At 35.6% G+C, this 22142-nt stretch overlaps 1 protein-coding gene across 6 annotated transcripts in view; it reads left to right on the top strand.

Annotated features, from left to right (window-relative positions):
* Window positions 1–21845, top strand: part of CNTLN (centlein) — a 189423-nt gene extending 167578 nt beyond the window's left edge. For 3 of the 6 annotated variants that reach the window (XM_039319412.1, XM_039319413.1, XM_039319411.1), the window contains 3 exons: window positions 8832–9029; window positions 10400–10477; window positions 21528–21845. In XM_039319412.1, the coding sequence (XP_039175346.1) occupies window positions 8832–9029; window positions 10400–10477; window positions 21528–21629 (378 nt within the window). In that variant the 3' untranslated portion in view covers window positions 21630–21845. Of the gene's footprint in view, window positions 1–8831; window positions 9030–10399; window positions 10478–21527 lie in introns of those variants that run through there. The other 3 variants (XR_005553700.1, XR_005553699.1, XM_039319414.1) reach the window with 2 other exon arrangements.
* The last annotated feature ends 297 nt before the right edge of the window (window positions 21846–22142 follow it).

The raw sequence follows: 22142 nt of genomic DNA, 5'->3' as shown, positions 1-22142 counted from the left end.
CCCGCGGGTCACCAGTTTGACACCCCTGAGATAAGGGATTGTCCAACGACTTCCATCTCATCTTTCTTTTTCATTTGACCTTCCTTTCAATATTGTACTGTCAAACCTTCACATCTTCAGCTGTGTATATCTGCAAAAAAAAATAACAACCCTGTACGCATGTCAGGTTATGTTTTCACAAAAAGGGCAGTTAAGAATTGTTGGAATGAAAAGCAAAAAATGGATTTGTCATTAAGTAATGACATTTGTGATGATAATTCAAGTAAGCCTTTTTAAAGAGCTGTTTAATAAAAATTTCATTCAGAGATCTCATGTCATGAGCATTTTTAAAAATTATGTACATTCAGATAAATTATGTCTATTTACATCAGCAATAGGCAACATTTTTCCAGCAGAAGCAGGTAAAGACTTCACCAGAAGACTACCTTCTGTTTCATTTTTATTTGATCAGATTTTGGGTTTTTTTAGAGAAAGTATGTTCAGTCTTTTTGAAGTCAGATTTTTTTTTTACTTTTGCGTAGTGTAGGAAGTTCGTTTATATTTTTAGAAAAGGTATGTTTGGAGTAATTAGAAATCTATTTTGCCTATTATTAAAAAAATTCTTAGAATTTTCTAGAGGCTACAAGTAGAACATAACATGTCCACCTATTATATCAGGGGCGGATGTTAATAGTAATTTTGTTAAAAAGTAATACAAACTTTAAAAAATTAAAAAGAAAGAATGGTACAGAAAATGAAAATAAGAAAGAAAAAATAAGAATATAGTAAGAAAAAGAAATATAAAATGAGGTTGCTTTCCCCTTCATCACAAGTATAAACAATTTTAGAGGCTTATCATCTGCTCTTAAAATAACAACAATAATATCCCATATTCCAACTATTATCTATAAACAAGTACTTAATACGTCATCATTTCAACCTTGATCAGCAAACGTCCATTAAGGGTTATCAGGGATAACAACATACCTATTTTGTCTTTGATCAAATTAATTTTATATTCCTTTCTTTTACTTTTAACAATTTTGATTTTTAGTTCTTTGAAATAATAAACTAGAATATTTTCCATATCACAATTGTAGCTTGACATTTTTAAATCCACTTAGATCAGTCTCAATCTTGTCCTGCAAACTCGATCTTCTTCCACACCATCTTATAAACGCTGTTTATAGAAGCAGACGCTCAACTTCTGGGTTCTTGGTTCAAAAACATCCTTCAGTTTGTCCAGTATTAAAATATGTTGCTTCATTCTGTGTTAGAAAATAAATCTAAGTGTTTTAAACAGCACTTTTGTGCTGTTTATTAAAAAAAACACCTTAAATTTGTATTTAAAAACTTCTTTTGCTAAGGATTGAAGGAAGCTGATCCAAGTTTTCAGACTTGTTGTTAGAAAAGGAGGTAAGGAAATCTAGTATCCTTTGGAGGCATCTAGCCATGGTTTGAGCAAGATGCCTATTCCCTCTTCTCCCAGAACATTACACCCATTAGAGATTGCTGTCCTGCAGTCTCTTTGTGAAGAGCAACTGTCTGGAGCGCTTGTGAATGCTGCTTATCCAAAAAAGAATTACAAAGAATTACAAAGAGCCGGTCTACTCACCACCTTGCTATTCTACTCTGGTCACCGGCTTTTAGCCGAGTCCCACTTATTTTACCTTTTCTTTCCTAGAACGCTTATTATATCAGCTTTGACAGAGTTTATAATTAAGGATCAATGAAATATATATGTATTAAATAAAGTTTACTCTAGTTGATTTTTATAGAAAATATTTTGAATTTTAAACAGGAGCATAAAGAGAGGAGGGGAAATTTGTCTCTTCCGCTGTAGCTTTTATTTTAATGCTAGAAGTCACTGAATGCCAGCCGTTATTTGTAGTGTTTATAAAATTTAAGGCCTCTATAACTGTCTCTAATAATGTTAGATGTTGAAGAGTACAGCACAGTTGCTAAAAAATTCCAAATGGTTGCTACTTCAATGATCAAACTAAAGAGTTTTATGGATGCAGTTCTGTGTTTCATTCCTAACTTTGGATTATGTGAATTCTGTGAATCATAATCATTTGAAAGAATGGGCACGATTGGACTTCTGGAGATAGTTCGCTGTATGATTTCTCTGGAACTGCCATTTCTATTTTAACAGGAAATATTTCAGAATGAAGATAGAATAGTTTGTCTTAATTTTACACACGTGTGTGAGTGTGTATACACACACACACACATTTACAAGTACATAAATCTTGTAAAATCCATTTGCATTCACTTTTAAACTATGAGTTAGTTTATTACAAGAACCAATTTTTATAGTGATTAAGGCTACAGACTAGGACAAGGGTAGGCAACCTTGGCTCTTTTATGACTCATGGATTTCAACTCCCAGAATTCCTGAGCCAGCATGGCTCAGCTTGGAAACCTCTCCCTTTCCCCTCAGCAAGGCTGGCTCAGGAATTCTGGGAGTTGAAGTCCACGAGTCATAAAAGAGCCAAGGTTGCCTATCCCTAGCCTAGGAGGTCATGAGTCTGGTCCTGCATTAGGGACAAAGCCAGTTGAGTGGCCTTGGGCCAGTCACTCTCAGCCCTTAGAAAGAAGCAAGGGCAAACCAAAAACCTTGCTAAGAAAACTGCAGGAACTAATGTAGGCAGTCACCTGGAATCAGAAACTGACTTGAAGACAAGAACAATAACTATAATTTATTATATATAGACTTTCATAAGCTAGGAAAGGATATTAAATGTTTTAAAATGTAAATACTTCCCTCATTTAGAAATATGCATTGAAAGAATCATCCGATCCCTTTTTTCCATGCTATTGGAAAAACTTGTTTTTTTAAAAAAAGAAAAAAAAAGCTTCACTGAATATTCTATTCACCAGCTTCCTTGGGAACAACGTATACACTAAGGCTTTTATTAAGGAACAGCCACAGTAGATTTTTCTGATTAAATTAATTCTCTATCTGAATCACTCTACATGTGGGATTTAGGCAAATTGAATCAGAGGTCTGGATGGTAACACTGAATATCTATTAGACTGAAAATATAATAATACATTTTGAATTGTAATGATTGAAGTGAGTTTGACTGGATTCTTCGACAGCTGCTCAGCCGCAGCATCTTAACGTGTCTCTTTTCCCATGCTCCTGGACTGGGCTAGAGGGCTGGAGCTGGCTTTGTGGTTTAAAAAAAAAAAAAAGCTGTCCACACTTTCTCGAGACTGCCCGCTGTACCCTCAATTCCAAAAAGAAAAGCTGCGGCTGCCTTTTAGCATTTCTTTTTCTTTTCAAAGAGCTGGGTGCAGTTGACAAGCTTGATGGTTTTAAGGAGAAGTTTTGGCTTTGCTTTCGTGAGTTAAAACCATCAAACTTGACAGGAAACAGCTTGCCAAGTGACTGACAGTAAGACAAGGTTGTATTCTGGCAATTATATGGAAGCTATATTACTTCAGGCTGATGGCCATTGTCCATCATTGGCCAAAGTTAGTCACTTGCTTCATCAGTCATTATACAATCAAAATAAGAATCAAGACATTTGTTCTTGAGTAACCAACTTTTTCTAGAACAAAATGGACAATTTGATATAAGGCATTTGGATAATGTTAAAATACATGTGAAAGAGGAGCTAGATTGCCTGAACTTTACATTATAAATGGCCCAGCAGCTTATTAAAAGAGATAATTGACTATCAGTAGAAGAACACAGAAGTGGTTCCAATTCTAATACTCTTGCAGTTAAAGTAATATATCGTGATTTATTTGCATTGTTTTCTTTCTCTCCTATGGTTCATCTATTTTGTGCATAAAACTGTCACTCAGATTCTTCAGGTCCACCAGAATAATTTTCTTTGATAGGGATTTAGAATCTTATCTGCAAAGATGTTACCTTATGATCCTGATAACAATAAAATTTTTATAACTATAGACTTTGCCTTGGGGCAGCAACTTCAAAGTAAATAGTTTAAAGACCAAATCCTTGCTATAAAATCAAATCATTCTTTATAGTTTAATTAATATTTAAACCATGTTTTTCACAAATAAAGTATGACTGATCTCCTTATGTAGAAATTACTTTTCGAATTTCCAGTAACTGTTTTCTGTGTTATTGGATTATTTTGAAATTTAAAATATACTCTCGTTACACAATGGGCCCTCATCTAGATACGAATGACAAATTGTTATTAAAATGCAGGAAAAATATACATTGATGATGGTGTTTTTCATTTTTACTATCTTCTTACTTGGAAACAGTGCTAGTTTCATGTGTAATTTATTTATTAGCTTACCCTTTCTTGCAGTCAGAATTTGGACAGTTGTAGGTTCTTTAGTTTGGATTCCTGCACTAACAGAAGCTAGATTAAGTAGTTTAAGTGATTCTTTTCCAATTCTATGATTCCTGTAAAAAATTCCTTTTTCAAATTCAAGAGCTTTGAAGTCACCATAGCTGTAGCTTCTTTTAAATTATCTTTGCTTTAGCATGTCATAAAATTATCAGTTTAAATTTACATCTATTACTTGTAAAGACTTAGACCTTCTGTTACAATTTTCACACTTTCAAAAAAAATAAAACCATAGCTAAAAATGTTACATCTTTCAGCTTTGCAAAATTATTTTAAAGGTTATCTTCATCAATGTAAAGTTCAGATTAACTTTTAGTCAGATGATGAAATATGCCTTTCTACATATTAACATGTTATTTATGTTCCGGATTATTTTTTAATGACTGGTTTCTTTTTAGTCAGATGATTTACTCTATAGCTAATCCAGTGCTTTCATGTGACAGATACTGCTTTGTTTTTCTTGTGTCCTAATGCTAACAAACTTGTATGACTGTGTAATTCAGATATAATCTCTATAAATCTATAGTAATTAATGGGGTGCTTGCTCTTTCTATTGTACTAGTATAAACTAGTCCTGTTGATGAAGCTGATCATTTTCTTTCATGCTCATCTATGAGCATATTAGATGCTTTAGAAAAATTGGGTTCATAGGAAGTCACAAGGGGAATTTTATTTTCCATAGTACTTTGGTGAGAAATTTGATTACGCTAATCTAAAACATGTAAGCTTTCATAGTAAAACCTTCATTTAATCTTTGTTACCAACATTAACAAACTTTTGGCTATTAATAGTCCTCCTGTGTTATTATTGTAAAGAGCATTGAGGAAAATTTAAGTTACCATGAAAACCTGGTACAGGGGGTGGGGAAACCAATAGACTTTGAGTGATTATAGTTCTGTTCATTGATGGGCCAGATTCAGTTAGAAGTGCTTAAGAAAATTGAAATCAATATGCTGGGTGCAACAAGACCTTAGTGCCATAGATACAGCAAGCTTTAGAGCAGACATGTCAAACTTGCGACGTCACGTGATGTCACGCAACGTATTGGGACGGTTTTGCCATTGCTGGCAATCAGTTTAGGCACAGCTTCCGGATGACTCATCCGGCCCACAGGCCGGCAGTTTGACATTCCTGCTTTAGAGGGTTCTTTACAGGTAATCCTTGGCTTAAAACCATTCATTTAGCAACCGTAAAAATTACACAGTGAGTAACTTATGACCAGTCCTCAATTGATGATTGTTGCATCATGCCCACATCACATGATCAACATTCTGGGTCTTTGCAACTGGCATTTTTGATGGTTGTAACGTCCCATGGTCATGTTGTCACCATTCATGACCTTCTCAGCTGGCTTCCAACAAGCAAAGTCAGTTGGGGATGCCCCGTGATTTACTTAACAACCCCCTTGCTTAGCAACAGAAAATCTGATCTCAGTTGTGGTTGTATGTCGTGGACTACCTGTATCTCTTTTTTCTTGTGTGGCAAATCCTAAATCAGTTTTTACTTCAGATATGAAAATTACCATGACATTGATGGCGTGGACTTAAAAAACCCACTGGAAGGCTTAGTCCCTTTTCTCTTCAGGATGGTGCTTTAATGGCTGTAATGCTGTACAAGGGCTTTGATGATTCTTTGCCTGCAGATATGTGTGTGATAAAGGTTCCGGTCACCTGCAGATAGTCAGAGAGTTGCCCATATAGGACACTGCAAATCCCCAGAATTTCAAACCAAACAGTAAATTTTTTATCAGAGTTTAAATTGCCATGAACTTTTCCTTTATTCATAACTGTGTATAAGATAATTCATCTTTAGAACCGTTTCAAAGAATCCAAGCTCAAAAGGAACACATGCATTCCTAGAGTTTGGTTTTGAAGTTGAAACGTGACATATTTTGTGTTGTGCTGTTAGTTTAGATTGGATAAAGTAATACAGGGAGAAGTTGAATGCTCAGATGGAGCAACAGGTATTTAAATAAGACAGCAGTTCTGGTTTTGACTGCCAGAGACAGGATCAGGATGGCTGCAATGGACTAACCATCTAAAATCAGAATTAATGAGCATCTGCAAGAAAATATATTTGAGAATCAAGAGGTTGAACCTGATGTGACTAAGCAATTGAACATATACTTCTAGACTCCTGAGGGTAGAGATTCATACTTTCTTTTGGTATTGCCATTTTTCTTTGTGACAAAACTAGAATATGCTCTTGGTTCTTTCCTAGAAAAGGCATTGGGGCAATTGCAGAATACATTTGGTTCCAAGAAGCCTGAGTAGCCTCACTCCACACTAAAACCATATTACTGCTGAACTCACTGGTGACCATTTGTGATTCTCAGCTTTTATGACCCAATAGTAAAGGCAAGCATTGTTAGGGACATGCCTCATTGTGGAATTGGCCCAGATTGAAGAGAGGAAAACTGACCAGATCCATCAGAAAGAGATTGGATCATAGTGTATCTGTACAACAGCAGCAACAGCCAGGTCCTCCACAGTAAGAAAAGATTCTCCTTAGGCCCAAGTATGACATCCTTATCTGGGAGAAGACTACCACACTCTCACAAGAAAAATCAATAACCTGTTCATTTGTTCACTAGTGCCCAACATTAATTCTTCACACTCTCTCAATGCGTGTGCAAGAGAGGGACCTCTCGTTTCTTTATTATGAACTTCAGAATGCATTTAAAAGTGAAAATTTTTGATTTGTTGAGCGTTCTTTATATGCTGTTGATTTGTTTTCAGAGGCATTTATATTTACTTATTTAGTTACTCTCTTATGTTGCCCCAATCTAATACTTTGGGTCACTCATAGATATTGGCATTGTCAAATGCTAATTTTTTTATTTTTTATTTTTTTTTGCAGGGCCTGGATAATTAGCAGTACGTTGGGGCTATTGTTATCACTGTTGGTTTGCTACTGTAGTTAATATTATTCATTATTCATTCCACTAAGCATTTAATGCCATTATGCATTAGAGTCCTTTTTTCTTTCAATCCATAATCATCTCTGTTTGCAAATAAAATATCAGACACAGCATGTTGCTTGTTTGATAGGCTTGGGCAAAACAAAACAAAACAAAAACTGTTGCTTGAACAAGCTAGGTAGAACAGTTCTTTTTTTTTTTTAGTTGGTGAGAATATTTTCAAAAAGGTGTTTAAAATTATCAGTTTAGGTGCAGTTTGGGTAACAGGTAGCAGTCAGAATAAATTACAATATATGCCTATCAACCCTTATACTTTTGAAATGAAACATAAGGAAACAATAGCCTTGGCCTCAGTTCCCATTTTTTTACATATGACCGGAATATACCATATTTTACATATTTTCTGCTAACATAATAATTCAGTTACAGCCAGCCTGTAATATTCCAGTTGGATATCTTACATTCTAACTGTAAAACAAAAAGTGTATGTTTCGTGATTCATGAACACCTCTATTATTCAGATGTTCCACTGATATCTTATAAAATAATTAGGAATATATATATATATACTTGGCTCTAAGAACGGCAGGGGGCCTCGAGGTGGAGCTTTCGCCTCACAATCAGGAGGCTGTAAGTTCAATCCTAGGTATCAGCAGAATCTCTCTCTCTCTCTCTCTGGGCGCAAAGAGAAACGATCTGCTGTGAACTCCGCATAGGCGTCAGGAAGGGCATGCGGCAAGTAAACATTCAAGCTCCATTCATCCTGACTCCACCCCGATGCAAGGGATTATAGGGTTGTTAAACACACGCGTGTGCACACACACACGCACACACACACACACACGGATCTGTAGATTTTCTGAGAAAGAGTTCTGATGGTTAAAATTGAGGTAGTTTTACACAGAGCTGGGCTGCTTTAACCAATAGGTCCCTGGCCTACTAATTTTTCACAGTATGACACTGATGCGTTCTACTAATTTTTCCTCTAAAAAGACCAGTTAGAGATACCTGTTTAGCATTCTAACTTAGGGCCCATAATTTTATTAATACACTAAAGTTATTACAGTATGAATAATGCATGCCCATTGATTTGGAGAATGAACAAAAAAATCCTAGGTGTCTACTAAGACCAGAAACTTTAAGTGGCCCAGAGGGGAAAACAAAATTGAGAACCACTGATCTAGATCAAAACAGGTCTTAAAATAGTGGCAAATTTACTACCGTAGCAGCCTCTGAGAATTCTTAATTGTAAGTTTGGAATATTTTATTTAAAAAAAACATGTTTTTTTCGCAATTAGTTACTTAATTTTAAAATGTATTTATTAATTTGTTTGTCAACTAATAAACAAAAGAAAATATTATTAGACATGCCTTGATATATTCAGATTATCCCATGTATATATACATAAACAAATATAAACGATATAGCATCTATATAGCATCTATTGATATAGCATTTGTAGCCTTATTTTGTTTGATGTGAACTATGACTGTATTTTGCTGGATTGTTTATTTTCCCAAATGTGTGGGCTGAAATGTGTTGAAAGTAGGTAATCAATCATAAATACGTTTACTTATTTTTATCTCCACAGAGCTTGGCGACTGAGTTACAGAATAATGTGAAAGAGATGCGAACACGAATCAGATGTACTAAAAAAATGCAAGAAGATAAAAAATGTGGTGGTAACATTTCCAAAGAATCCGTTCACCGGGCTCAGTCCTTGGCAGCATCAATCCTTAATATTTCAAAAACTGATTTAGATGACATTCTTGATGTTGTAAATGATGAGGTAAGTTATACTAATTTGTCTAAGAATTAATTTCAAATCTTTCTTTTGTGCAAAGTACCATAGGTTCTTATAAATCAGTGGGTTAAGAAATATCAAATGTTTTTAGACTTGTTTTACTTTTTTATATATAATCAATCAATTTATCTGAAGTTGTCCTTAGTTTACTTAAATAGGAATCTCATTTTCTTATTTCTTTTTATCTTGCTAGTATTGAGCTAGTATCCATTCTCAGATCTCAAATCTCCTGTTATTTTAGCCACTGAACTTTCAAAGTTCCATATGCTGCCAAAATAAGTGTTTATTGCCATCTGCCTCTTATTGATAAATTCCCTTTATAGGGATCGTTAAAAATCACTCCCCATACCTTAAGTCAGTCAGGCCTCCACTGCTATCTAAATGTGGGATATCAATGAAGCATTTTTTGATAGTATTGTGAGCCCTACTGCTCACTAAATCTAATTTTGATCTCTTAAGACAGGGATAGGCAGTTCAGACTTACACAGTCTATTGAATTTTTTGCTACAGCTTCAAGTTTCATTGACCTGGAAAAAGGTGTAAAAAACATACACTTAGAATTAAATACTTTTGTACCCAGGAATTTGTTTTGAGTGCCAGAATAAATTAATTGACCTTACAGTCCTTCCATACAAAAATTTGCTTTCCCCTAAGTTTCTTCATTTTCAGCAGTATAATCAGGAAACTGTGTCAAAAGATTTGCTATTGTTATACAGCAATGAATTAGAAAACACAACTCGTCTATTACAAATCATGGATCTATAAATGCCTACATCTGCTTTAAGCAATTTTAACTTCTATTTTCCTATGCTTAAATTCCAGCTAGGTGGCAGTAACAAGCTAATCTTAGTTTGATCTTTAAAAACTAAGTGGAGTCAGGCATGGTTGGAAGGGAGATCACCAGGAAATCTTAAAGCTAGGTTAGAAAGTTGAAAAAAATGTTCTAAAAATCTGCACTGGCAACTTTTTCTATTGTTACTGAATACACTATGGATGTATCTGCAACCTCACTGCAGAAAGTCGTTATTTTTTATATGTTAAAGTGCCCAAACTCTGAACATCCTTCATTTTGCAATTAAATTAGATGGCTGCTAGTTTGTAATTGCTGACAAAATACAGAACGGTTGAGCTTCATCAGTTGGGGAGTAAAATCAAGCTGAGATTATAGGACAGTCGTGAAAAAAAAAACAGTCCAGAAATTGTCAGGGAAAGAGATTTTTTTCTTTTCCTGCTTTTTATCCATTTTTAAAGAATTGCTGCTATCAGATAGGGTGTTCTTCTGGTCAAGTGGTGTTAATACCAACTTCACTGTAGCATAATAGACAATTTTTACAGGATTTTCTTTTAATTTTTAGGAAACAGAACAGATGAAAATGGAATATGAAAGTGACAAAGAATGGTTGGGCTATTTACAAAAACTTCTGGAAGGACAGGTATTCAACATTGACTTTTAACAATTATAACCATGACTGTGGTTTATATAGTTCATGTTGACAGATACTTATTTAATAGACCTGTGCAAATAATTTAGTACTTGCTCTATTAGAAGTTTCACAAGGGCTTTGAAGCACCTTACACTGAACAGCTGCTTTGGGGAGTAGATCAGAGAGGCCTTCATTTAAATAACCTCCAGAGGCCTATTATTTAATGAAAGAAGCCTTATCTCCCTCTTGGTCAAAAAAAAAATGGCTGTGATTAATGACAGTGATGGCCCACTTGTTCAGTTTGAAAGTTGGAAGGAATAATTTTCTCCACTGTAATTAAGTTACTTGGGTGGGGGATACTCTGAATGACACCATCACTCATGTTGGACAGCTTGGTTGAAGAGTTCCTGAGCTCTTGTAACAAAGAATTTAATGGTGGCCAGGCCCAAGGCATTTGAGAGTTCCCCATTCTGCTCCTTTCCCTATTGATAGGTTCTCATTTTGTTAAGAAATGGAAAATTGTCACAGGATATTGGTGTTACTGCAAATATCTTTTGAGTGATGTACTATTTTCTGATGGAAGAAGCTCCTATCTGTTTAGGAAACATTTCCAAAGATGTATGCCTATTAAAAACATTACAATATACTTTATCCATTTCATCTGGCAGGTGCCACTTTTGCTAGGAACTCAGAAATCATAATAAGGCTATAATCTCTGACATGGGTTTGCCATTTTCCAATAAAAAAAATGTCTGGGAAAAACATGTCCTGGCTAAGCCAACAGCACTACTCAAAAGCCATTAATTTTCTCTTCAATCAGCCCTTGTTTGTGAATCAGAGGAACACTTGCCATGAGGGCGTCTTACTTCCTTATCCAGGAAGGCAAAGGAACTGAATTGGGGGTGGGGCTGGAAAAACAGTAACACCAGTCAGGTGCAACCCAAGATCCATTGGCTAAGCATCCCAAAGCTAGGGAAAAAGAGAATGAGTTGAAAAAGTTTTGGATCCCTCGAAAGAATTCACATTAATATGAAAAGTGCAGGTACAAGTTTGATTAATGAGTATCAAACTTGTTTAAACTAATTTGTAAATTATCTTTATTCAATTTATTGATCAAAATGCTTTTTCTTGTTTGCTTGTAAAAAGTACTCCAAATTCAACTGTATTTTGTAAGCATTTTTTTCTGATACTCTGAGATGTTTTGAGTGAGATGGAGGGACAGGTTAGCACTATATTTGTTTGAGCTAACTTTACAGATAGAAACTGAAACATCGAGGGATACAGGCATACATCTTGGCAAATGTATTAATTAAATTATTGAGCTCATCTGTATCCTTGGTGGAGAGAAAAGGATCCATCCTCTCATCTGTCTTTGGAAAAAGAGATTTTTTTTATTGTGTGCCTTTAAAGTTAGTAGTTGATATGGACACCTGAGGAGTTCATGAGTTTCAGTGACCTTTTACTATGGACCTGTTTCCAGTCAATTCATGTTTTCCTCACAGCCAGACAGCTGTTTATTACCATGTCTTCCCGCATTCTCTACAATATTTTCTACTGAGACCTCAAGCAGCTTGTTAGTGGGAAGTAAATATTGATTTGGCATCCTGTCAATGCAGAAAGAATGAAAAAATTTCCACCAGAGGCCCCTCAAACATTTTCCTATCGACATTTTCTGGGCAGAGTGGAAAGCTGCATAGAGGATGACAAGGCTGAGACTAGTTGAAATCCCTGAGGGGTCCACGGAGACCGCCGCTGTGACCTGTGTGATACTTTTTCTTCTCTTTCAAGTCTTTTTTTTTAATACACACACAGTCTGCTGGGAGGCACCCCTCTTGTAAGTGATCAAGGGCAGCTTATTGGCAGGTGAGAGCCTGCTTTTCTAGTTATAGCGAAGCAGCTTTTGTTTCAAGATGGCTGACAACACATAAACTGGATTTTCAAACTTCTCTCGACTGTAATGCATTTTTCGTTTTCATTTTGTTAATGGGGTGGTCAACTTTGAAAGACAAGTGCTTTTAAAATATGCTCATGACAAACATCTTGATACTTAGTGCGCTGATAGCACCAATGTCGTTTCTGCTCATGAATTATGAATAACCAGCGGTGATTAGTAGAAAACTGTTTGTATAAGCCAGATGAGGATAGAACACGTGTTTACTTAGTTGAAAATTTAGAGTCGAATCTTATGTTATGGCTGCTATTTATTATCAAAAATTTTTGCTAAGGAAGTGTCAATAACTTGGTCAACAAATTTTGTTAATGTGACTTCAACTGGAAATAACAATTGTACAATTGCATTCTAGAGTTGATTCACATGTAAACCTGATTACTCTTAATTGTGGTCAAGAGATTTGGAGCAAATATATTTGGAACAAATGTATCAGGAGCAAATGCTTCCCCCTTACTTGGTTAGCATACAGATTGTCACAGTGCTCTAACTTTCCTCTGTCTTACTACTCAGTTGTCACCAATGTTTACAATGGCTAATGCTAAATAAGATTTGAGGTCCAAGAAAGAACTTATTAGGGGTAACATTGATGCTGATGTAGTGATCTTTAATCAGAACCTTAACATTGGAAAGATGATCTACTCCAACCTCCTCAGTAGAATACCTTTGAAGAATTACTTCTCACCCTCTGTTTAGAAACCTCCAATGGAGAAATTATCAATTTGTCAGGTAATATTTTTATTTATATAGTCAGGAAGTTCTTCCTCTTGTTTACTATGATTCTACTTCCTTGCAGTTTCAATCTGTTTGTTCCGGAGCAATAGAAGAAAAATCCACATCCTCTCCTATGTGACAACTTTTCAGATATTTGAAGATTGTTTTAGCTTCTCAGCCCACATTTTTGAAAGCTAAATCCTTTAGCTGTGAATCCCCCATAGGGCTTGGTTTCCAGATTTTCACCGTCTTGGTAGCTGCCCTCTGAACTTGTTCTAATATGGCATGGTCATTTTTGAATTGTGGTGCTTGGAATCGGTCACAATATTCCAAGTGGAATCTGACTAACTCAGAGTAAAGCACAAAATTATTTCTTGTGATCTGGTTTCCATGCTTTGTAAATGACATAAGAAAGAAAAGGGATATGTAGGAGGATGCTCTCATTTTATTTGCTCTGCCTTTTAGCCAAGGTTCTTAATTATCCAGAATTACATTTGCACCAGTATTTGAGCATGAGGCATCTGGATTTGTTCTGATATAAGGGGCACTCGCCATCATATTATTTTGAACTTCTTACCATAGCAAAAACATTTAGATTGTCAAACATTTAGATTGTCCAACTTAATTCACTAGAGCGTTAAGTTTTTGATTGTATTTGATTTTATTTCCCATAAACACAAATGCCAATTTTGGAGTTTAAGGATGACTTCTGACTTTGTTTAGGCTTTTAATCTTTGCAAGTAAATACTGTTCACATTTTATTTCATTTTACAGCCCTTAAATCGCTCTTATTGTGGCTTGCCATAGGAAAATAAAAACTGCTCAGTTTTGTACATAAAGAAAAGTATTTCCTAAGAAACAGCCCTGAATAAGAATAAAATGGCACGAGGAGGAATCTGAGGGAGATGGATTTTTTTATATTTATGAAAATAAGGGTGACATGATATGTTGAGAGGCTTTACAGTGTGCATCAGCCCATTTTTCTGGAGAGCCAGAATCATTTTACGTTCTTGGCAAGTGTTGTCTGAAAGGGACTTCTTGCTTTCTCTGTGGGGACTACACCCTAGCTAAGAAGCTGAAAAAATCAAGAGCCTCTCTTTATGATTTAAAATAACCTATTCAAAACATTTACATCAGCTTTGTGATATGCTGGGCTTCCTTTCTGTTCCCCCACCACCATTTCTTTTTTCCCTTACAAAATGCCTTGCAGCAAAGTACATGAGATCACTTAATTCTGAAGTTTGATATAGTGTCTTCTTGTGACATCAAGCCTGGCCTCTGGAACATAATTGCCCAACAGTATTGATTTAATTGCCTAGGTTTATTTGTGGACTCCTAATTATTGACTGGAGGTAAATTTAATGGAGAAACCTTTATGAACACAGGGAAACTGCTGCTGTTGCTGTTGTACATAAATGAACAGCATCACATCCCTTTCGATCATTTTTCAAGCTAATTTTATTCCACTGTGACAGTATGATAACATTTAAAATGTCATAGACATTTTATTTTTATTGCTGACATGCACCGTTTTAGTGCTACATTAGAATTTGGGAGGGAGCAGTTTCATGTGAACACTAGTTGTTCTTTATTGTCATTTAAAGATTCCCCAGGAGGATAATAATAAAGCAAGCCACACCTCAGGTGTACATTCCCTTTCCACTTGAATTTTCTATACTGTTGATACTGAAGAGGATTAAACTCACCACCTATTGCAGTTGTTAATAATAATATGTTGGGGAGCAAATATATCTGATAACTGTTGAACAGATATACTAATATCTGTATATATATGTTTGTGTGGTTTTTATCTTGCTGTTCAGACATACCGAAAAGAGATTTCTAGAACAAGTCATAAAGATGAATAACAAGGTTCTCAGGAGTATTATCTTAAAGAGAAAAAGGATTTGGAGTGAGGAGGAAAGGAGTAAAAGAGTTTCATCTAATAATTACGGTGTAGGTGGTCTAGGTACAGTCTGGCAGGGAATATGTAGAACATGTTGTCTTGAGAATAGGGTAAACAATCAAGATCCATCAACCACCCAGTCTTCCATAAAAGGGATCTGGTGACACAGCTTCTTAACCAGAAAGTTGGAATCAAAAAATGTTTGTCCCTTTTTGTTGCAGTCCATTTTGCATAACTTAAGGGTGGGAATTGAAGCAGATGGCCTCTGAGAAACAAACAACCACCATACCATTTTTTAAAAATCCCATCACAATAATAAAAAACGGGATCAGGCTGGTTTCTTCCTTGTTGTGAAGTTCTTTCTAGGAACAAGAGCCTTCCAGACAAAGTGGAGGCGCCCTGAGTGTGCTTTTGTTTGGAACTGAACGTTCTGTCTGGATAAGTGATTATTACATATAACTAGACCTTTCAATTACGTTACAGAGCAATCATATCATACATTACCCATTAATAAAATGGAATATAGCTGGACCATGAATGTTGCAGCAAAATGGTTACCATATTTAAATTTGCTTGCAGTGACCAAAGAGGATAAAAGCACATAAATAGGAAAAAGAGTAAGGCAGTGGCAGCTATTGCCATCAATCTGTGTGACAGTATTTATGTACTTTTCAAGAAAAAACAAATTAATGAATATGATGGCCTAATGTGAAAGGAAGCAAACAATTCTAAATGAAAGAAACACACAACTAAAAAACTGGAAGATCTGTGCTATGACACACAGCCTTAGAAATTTATAGGCAACAAAATACTGTGCATATATATTTATTTTACTAAGCTAATTATCCTTACCAACTAAACACATCTCCTTACTTACTTTGTTTTTTTATGTATCATACCTTTATAAATAAATTGAGTGAAACTATATGTTGAGGTTTCACACATGGATGAGGTTTGGGCGAAAACCCACCCTATACTCTTTTTGTAATGTTTCAATCCTATTTTATACCTAAATTACTAATATTTGTGGGTCTTTCTTGACTATTTCACATTGGCCACATAATACCTCCCAATAATGTCGATCCTATTTAAAAGGCTTTGGCTGTGAAATTCTTTTATGGTTAAAATAATTGCTTGGTTTTGCTAATTACTGCAGCTAGACAGAGGTGCAGATCAGCCATCTTAAGAATTGTCCCTTAGTTTAACTCTGTACTAGAATTCCCTTTCAGCTGCTACCCATACAATTGGAAGATAGTTGCGTACTTTTTCTATTGCCTCCTTAAGGCCAGCTCCAATTAGTAGAAACATGGTGGACAGAGATTTTCACAATTCTCTGGGCAGAGCTTATTGTTAGCCCTTGGCTTGATTTCTATTTGCATCTCACTCTAGCTGTCAGGCGAGATTTAATAATCTCCTAGTGGACTTTGCTGTCACTGAAAACATTTGCTAGCGAAACATTAGTAGCTGCCTTTCTGATGTCTGTGTCTTTTCTCAAGAGGTCTTGCTCTTGTGAACTCCAGAGAGGAAAGCTTCCAGCATCCTTACATTAAAGGAAGTTTAAAGCCACCATGATAGGTAGATCATGAAGGATCTATTACATAATGCAAGCACCATTAACTTCAAAGCTGTCATAGACTTGAGTAAAACTGTTTTTCATAGCTTTGGGCTTGTAATGTACTGTAATGTAATCTGATCTCTCTACATCGCTATGGCTGATGAAAAGGGATTATACATCATGACACAAAAAATTAGCTGAATAAACAGGACGTAAGTGTAAAGCAGAGAGCAGTGACAAATTGCTCACCAAGTAAATACACATTAAACCATATGGCCGTACCAGAGGGTAGGAAAGGGATATTTACTGACTTTTAGATTTTTAATTCAAACGGAAAACTCTGAAGACTAATCTTTGATGGACTTAAAACAACTTGTCATCGGTCAAATTAATCTGTCAAATATCTTGATATCTGGTCAAGCTGCAAGGCAAGGGGTAGCAAAATACAAGAACCAGAGAAAGGCCTTTCCCTTCCTGCTCTGTTCCCTCTTCTCTGTGTTTCAAGAAAGTATTGGAAAGTGCAGTTCCTTCTGCAGTTCCTGTCGTGAACGATCTCAGATTTCCAAATACAAAACAACCAGCAGCCCTCCTTCTCTGAAGAAAATCTGCACCAGGCATTATCCTCTTCATGGAAAACTTGCCCTTTCTTTTACTCCCTGACTTAACATCTTATTAAAGTAAGACTGAAACCATGCGTGCCTTTCTTCTGCCACTTATTTGTGTATTTCGTTATATTTCTCTTTCCTACATGAGAATTCCCTGTATTATTTTCTTGAACAGCCTTTAATACAGTTTTTAAAATGAATAACCACTTGATCCTCAAGTTGTCAAACTGTCACTTCATTCAGACAGCTGCCTTATAAGCCAACTTTTTGGTTTTGGGCATCTGGCCCTTGGTCTTCTGATTCTGTCCAGCTTTTCCCTTTCCAATCAGTTTCATGGCACAAGTTGTTTAATAGTAAGCCTGCAGGCAAATTTATTTTTATGGTATTATTTAAAGTTTAAAATATTTAACATTTATTTAAAACCCTAAACATATAGCTGAATAAATAGGTGTTTAATTGTTACATCTCGGTGCATGTTCAAAAACAAAGCCTTATAGCATTTCATCGTGCAATTAGTTTTTGCTTACATTCAAATCAGAATACAGCATTTACACATCATTTGCTTTCGTGGAAACTAGGGTTTCATGTGAATTGTGCATTCCATAGAACTACTGCTTACAATGAGCTCTCAAATATTTAAGCTGATAAAATGTTATTGCTTAGTTAAAATATTTCATTTGATAGCGTAATATTTAAACAGATGAAATGTACCTACTGCAGATTTCAATATTTTAAGGAACAATGGTATTTTTAAAAAATCAGATTCCAATAATGATACCAAATAAAGGTGTAAAACATGCTTTGTGCTTGAAAGAAAATAGCTATGTTCTGGGAGTTTTCTCTGAGTTCTGAAAAAAATCCGTTTCAATAGCATTATTTTGAATCTGGAGTCCTGTGTTTGATTTCCTGTTTTAAAAAAATGTGTTTGGATCTGAGTTTTTGTTTTGCAGAGCAATAATAATATGATAGGGGTCATGCTGGTGGAGAAAATAAGGAGAGGGAGTAGCAATTGTTAAGAATATGCTCAAAGACAGATGATGTTCTTAAGTCCACATTTTATAGGATGAGGCAGGAGCTGCCTCTGTATCCAGAGTTACTTTAAATGGCCAGTCCCAAAATTAGAACAAATGGAGATTGCTTTTGCTTCACCGTATACCTGATAACTTTTGTTGCTGCTATTGTTATTTTTGTTGTGAGGAAGTTAGGATTTCCTGGACTGGATTGTGTATGTTGTTCTTTTTTCTGTTATACTTTATTTTGCATGTGGATAGCTATCGCATGAGTTGCCCATGTGTTTCTACTAGCGCTGTTGAGTTTCAGATTGTAAAATGTGAAGATTGTGTTGTTTTTTGTTTGTTGAACTTTGACTTGTGATTGGGCATGGTTTTGTTATTGTTGATCTTTCAGTGCAAAGAGAATGTTTCTTTAGTGGATGGTTGAGTTTTGCTGTAAGTACATAAATATGAACGGTGCTTATTAATTGGAAAGAGAAGCTTTAATAACAGAACTATCGTCCTGTTATTGCTTTTTCCTGGCCTTCCATCTGTACAGCCGGGCTGACAAAAAAAATTATATTAGGATTTATATTAGGATTTAAAAGGAGAGGGTGTAGTTAAAAAGGCCTATCACCCTGCATATATTTATGCATTTAGTGTGCAGAGAGAGAGAGAGAGAGAGAGAGAGAGAGAGAGAGAGAGAGAGAGAGAGAGAAAGAGAGAGAGAGAGAAAGAGAGAACAAAAAAATGTTCAGGCTCCCATGCTTTCATGGTGCAGAATGCAAGTTTGGTTCAACTTGGAACACTCCCAATGAGTGTTGAAAAGGAGAACATTTGAACAACGAACTTTAATTCGTCTGGGTAGATTTTCCCAATCTGATATGCTCGAGATGGATTCCAATTTAAACAATCCTCAGCCACTACAGCCAAAGATATTCAGTGGGCACCATGTTCAGAAGAAAGAAGAAAAATGGCAATATTTTACTCGACTATTAATAAAAATGTGACAGGCTTCACTGGAAGATTGCCATGCAAAATGTATGTCTATAAAGTGAACTATATAAGAACAGAAACTGATAAATGTATAAGATGTCTGCAACATTTCAAATGCCTGTTATCCTTGATTGCACTGAATGATTAAGATGGAAACGGCTCTTTAAAAATCATTTTACAGTGACAAAGCAGCCTTAGAAGGTGATGAACAGCAAGCAAAGTATAGAATGATCACAAGCCCAAGACAGTGGTGGAATAATACATTCATCTAAGAGAAAACACTAAAAATAATAGATTTATCAAAATAAATGGAGACCTACATAGCGCAAAACAAGTTTGAGAGATTTCAGAAAACAGAGCCTGAAGGAGGAGTAGAGAATGGGGAGTAAATGCAGAAGAACATTTTGCATTTTAAATAAATAAGAGTGTTTTAAATAAATAAGAGTGTTTTTAAAAAAACACCTGACCTTATGATACTGCTTTATTTATGTTTGGATAGGAAAACTATACAGGGTAAAAATAGCTTTTTTTTCTTGCATTGCTGAAGTTAGCTGTGCTTGAATATTATAGAGTTGATCAAAATCAGAAACCATTCCTAAACCCAAGGCTTTTTTTCCCTCCAATTTAACAGAAGACACCTACAGAGATTTAAATTCCATCAAATTGATTTTGTTAGGACAGAAAACCCAACTCTGGGGCTTCACTAGTACATTTTTAATTTGGCAAGTCGTTACAAAATAACTCCCTGGAAGTAAAAAGAATCACAAAACAGAAGTTAAATGTTGGTTTTAAAAAACAGAAATATATTTGCATGATTTTGACACAGAACACCAACTCAACAACTTTTATATTAAAATTTACAGCAATGCTATAGAATACACAAGGAAAAAAAATCAAATTAACACAGAAATACAAATTTGCCTACATATCTATGTTTTCTTATATGGAATGCCAAGAAAACACTATGATATTTCAGAGTGTAAATACAGACACACGTGCCTTGTGGCTTCATTGTGATTTTGTCAAGATGACATCAAATGATGCAATCAGGAAAATCTAACATGGCTACCATTTGCCCTCAGCAGGAGTCAGACATCTCTCATTCAGACGCCTTTTCTGGACTTACTAGCTTGTTAGCAAAACTTTGCTGCCAGTGCCATACTGGGATGGCAGTATCAGCAAAGGGCCCTGTGCAGTCTCCCGTCTCCTTGCATATCTCAAGTTACTTGTTTACTCTTAAGTTCCTGTTATACAAAAGGTCTTGCATTTCTCTCAGCCCAACCAATTTTTTCAACTGATTGATTTTCCATTATTGCTTAATGTGCAAGCTAAGCGGCTTCTTGTTACCTCTGCACACAACATTTGAGATTTCCATACCACAACCTGCGGGGAAAGAAATGGGTTTTTTTTCCTCCTTTTGTCTGCTATGGTTACAGTTTTATATTCTCACAAATGTAGGTCAGGGACCATTTGGGAAATTGCCTGTCGGTTTTCTGCCATTACAGGAATTGTTGGGCCAACGTGGTACAAATTTAGAGGACCCGTTTGCAGACTGTTCATTGAGGGATCCGTGAGGTGAAGATTAGTCAGTTGTCCCATAGTTAAATCTTTACTTCTGCCACAAACCCTTCATGAATCATATTTTTCTCTAACTTGAACATGAATTTCAAATAAAATAAAGCCAGGGTGGAGATGTGACGGCTTGGAAAAAAAACATACCTCCCTCCCTTACAATATTTCTATCTCTGGTTTGGGAGCGATCTTATCATATGTCTTCTCCCATTTTCGTCACTACTAAAAAAGAGAGGGGGGGGAGTTTTGATTAGAATACTCTAATTGTGCCTTGCTCTCGGAAGTTATTTTCTGCCTTGAGTCACAAGTTTCACTGGATGCCTCTGAAAGCCTTTGTCCCCCCAGCGCTTGGAACTGTATTGATAGCTCTGTCTCTGCCCCTCCTGAGAGCAGTCAGCCTGTAGTGCTGCGTCTACTTATAAGTGCCCTAGAGATTACTGTAACTTCATATTGATCAGCTGATTGAAGATAAATGACAGAGCTGCTGGTCTTGCAGATTACATCATTAACATGGTCAGTAAACCATGAATTGTTCAATAAGGCGTTTATCTTTTTTCATTTTATTCTGCTCTTTTATCATTTTTATGATAACGAACAGTTACACACACTAATCAGAGGGATCCATTTTAGGGAAGCACTGTCCTGGGCACGAGTACCATTGTCAGGACTAAGTGAAATCTAATGGCTTCAAGATACTTAGTAAATGTTTTTTAGCTGGAAAAATATATATAGGCTTCACTGATTATTTTTCTTACTCTGTCTCCCTTCCAGTTTCCTTTTGCTTCGTATTTAATGGAAGCAGTGCTGGAAAAACTAAATGAACAAAAGAAGCTGGCAGAAGAATACAGTTGTCTGATGAAACGAGCAGTCTAGGAGGAGCTAATAAACTGACTTTTTATTAAAAAGAGGGTTTTCTTTGGCCCTGGGATCCTGTTCCTGGGACTGGTGCACAAAAATAGATGATCTATCCTATTCAACAGCATCTGGGTTTGCTTCACTTATGTAGATTAATTCAGAGAATCAAAATAGATTCACAAGTGTGTGATAGATACAGAACAAAATAAACTGGCAAGTTCATCTGACAAAATACAAAACTACTCCTAGTAGGATTTGTTTTTTAAAAAAATGTTCTTTGTGTATTGTATACCCATTCATAAATATAGATTTGTAATTATCAGTATAAACATTCTGACATCATTAATTTTAATCTGGTATCATTTTTAAAATCCTGATCATCAATAATCGTTAATTTATTTTTGATTCAGACTGTATTTTTACTAAAAAGAAAAGTGTGATGTTAATATCAGCAATGATAGTTGGAGAAATATTAAGATCTATTCAACAGATATGGGCTATGAAGTATTTAATTGTATTTTAGAAACACAT

This window comes from Crotalus tigris, unplaced genomic scaffold, assembly GCF_016545835.1.
Source record: "Crotalus tigris isolate CLP2741 ecotype Arizona unplaced genomic scaffold, ASM1654583v1 scf7180000023589.2044511, whole genome shotgun sequence".
Lineage (NCBI taxonomy): Eukaryota > Metazoa > Chordata > Lepidosauria > Squamata > Viperidae > Crotalus > Crotalus tigris.
Note: the sequence above shows the minus strand (reverse complement) of the source record. Positions and strands in the feature narration are given on the sequence as shown.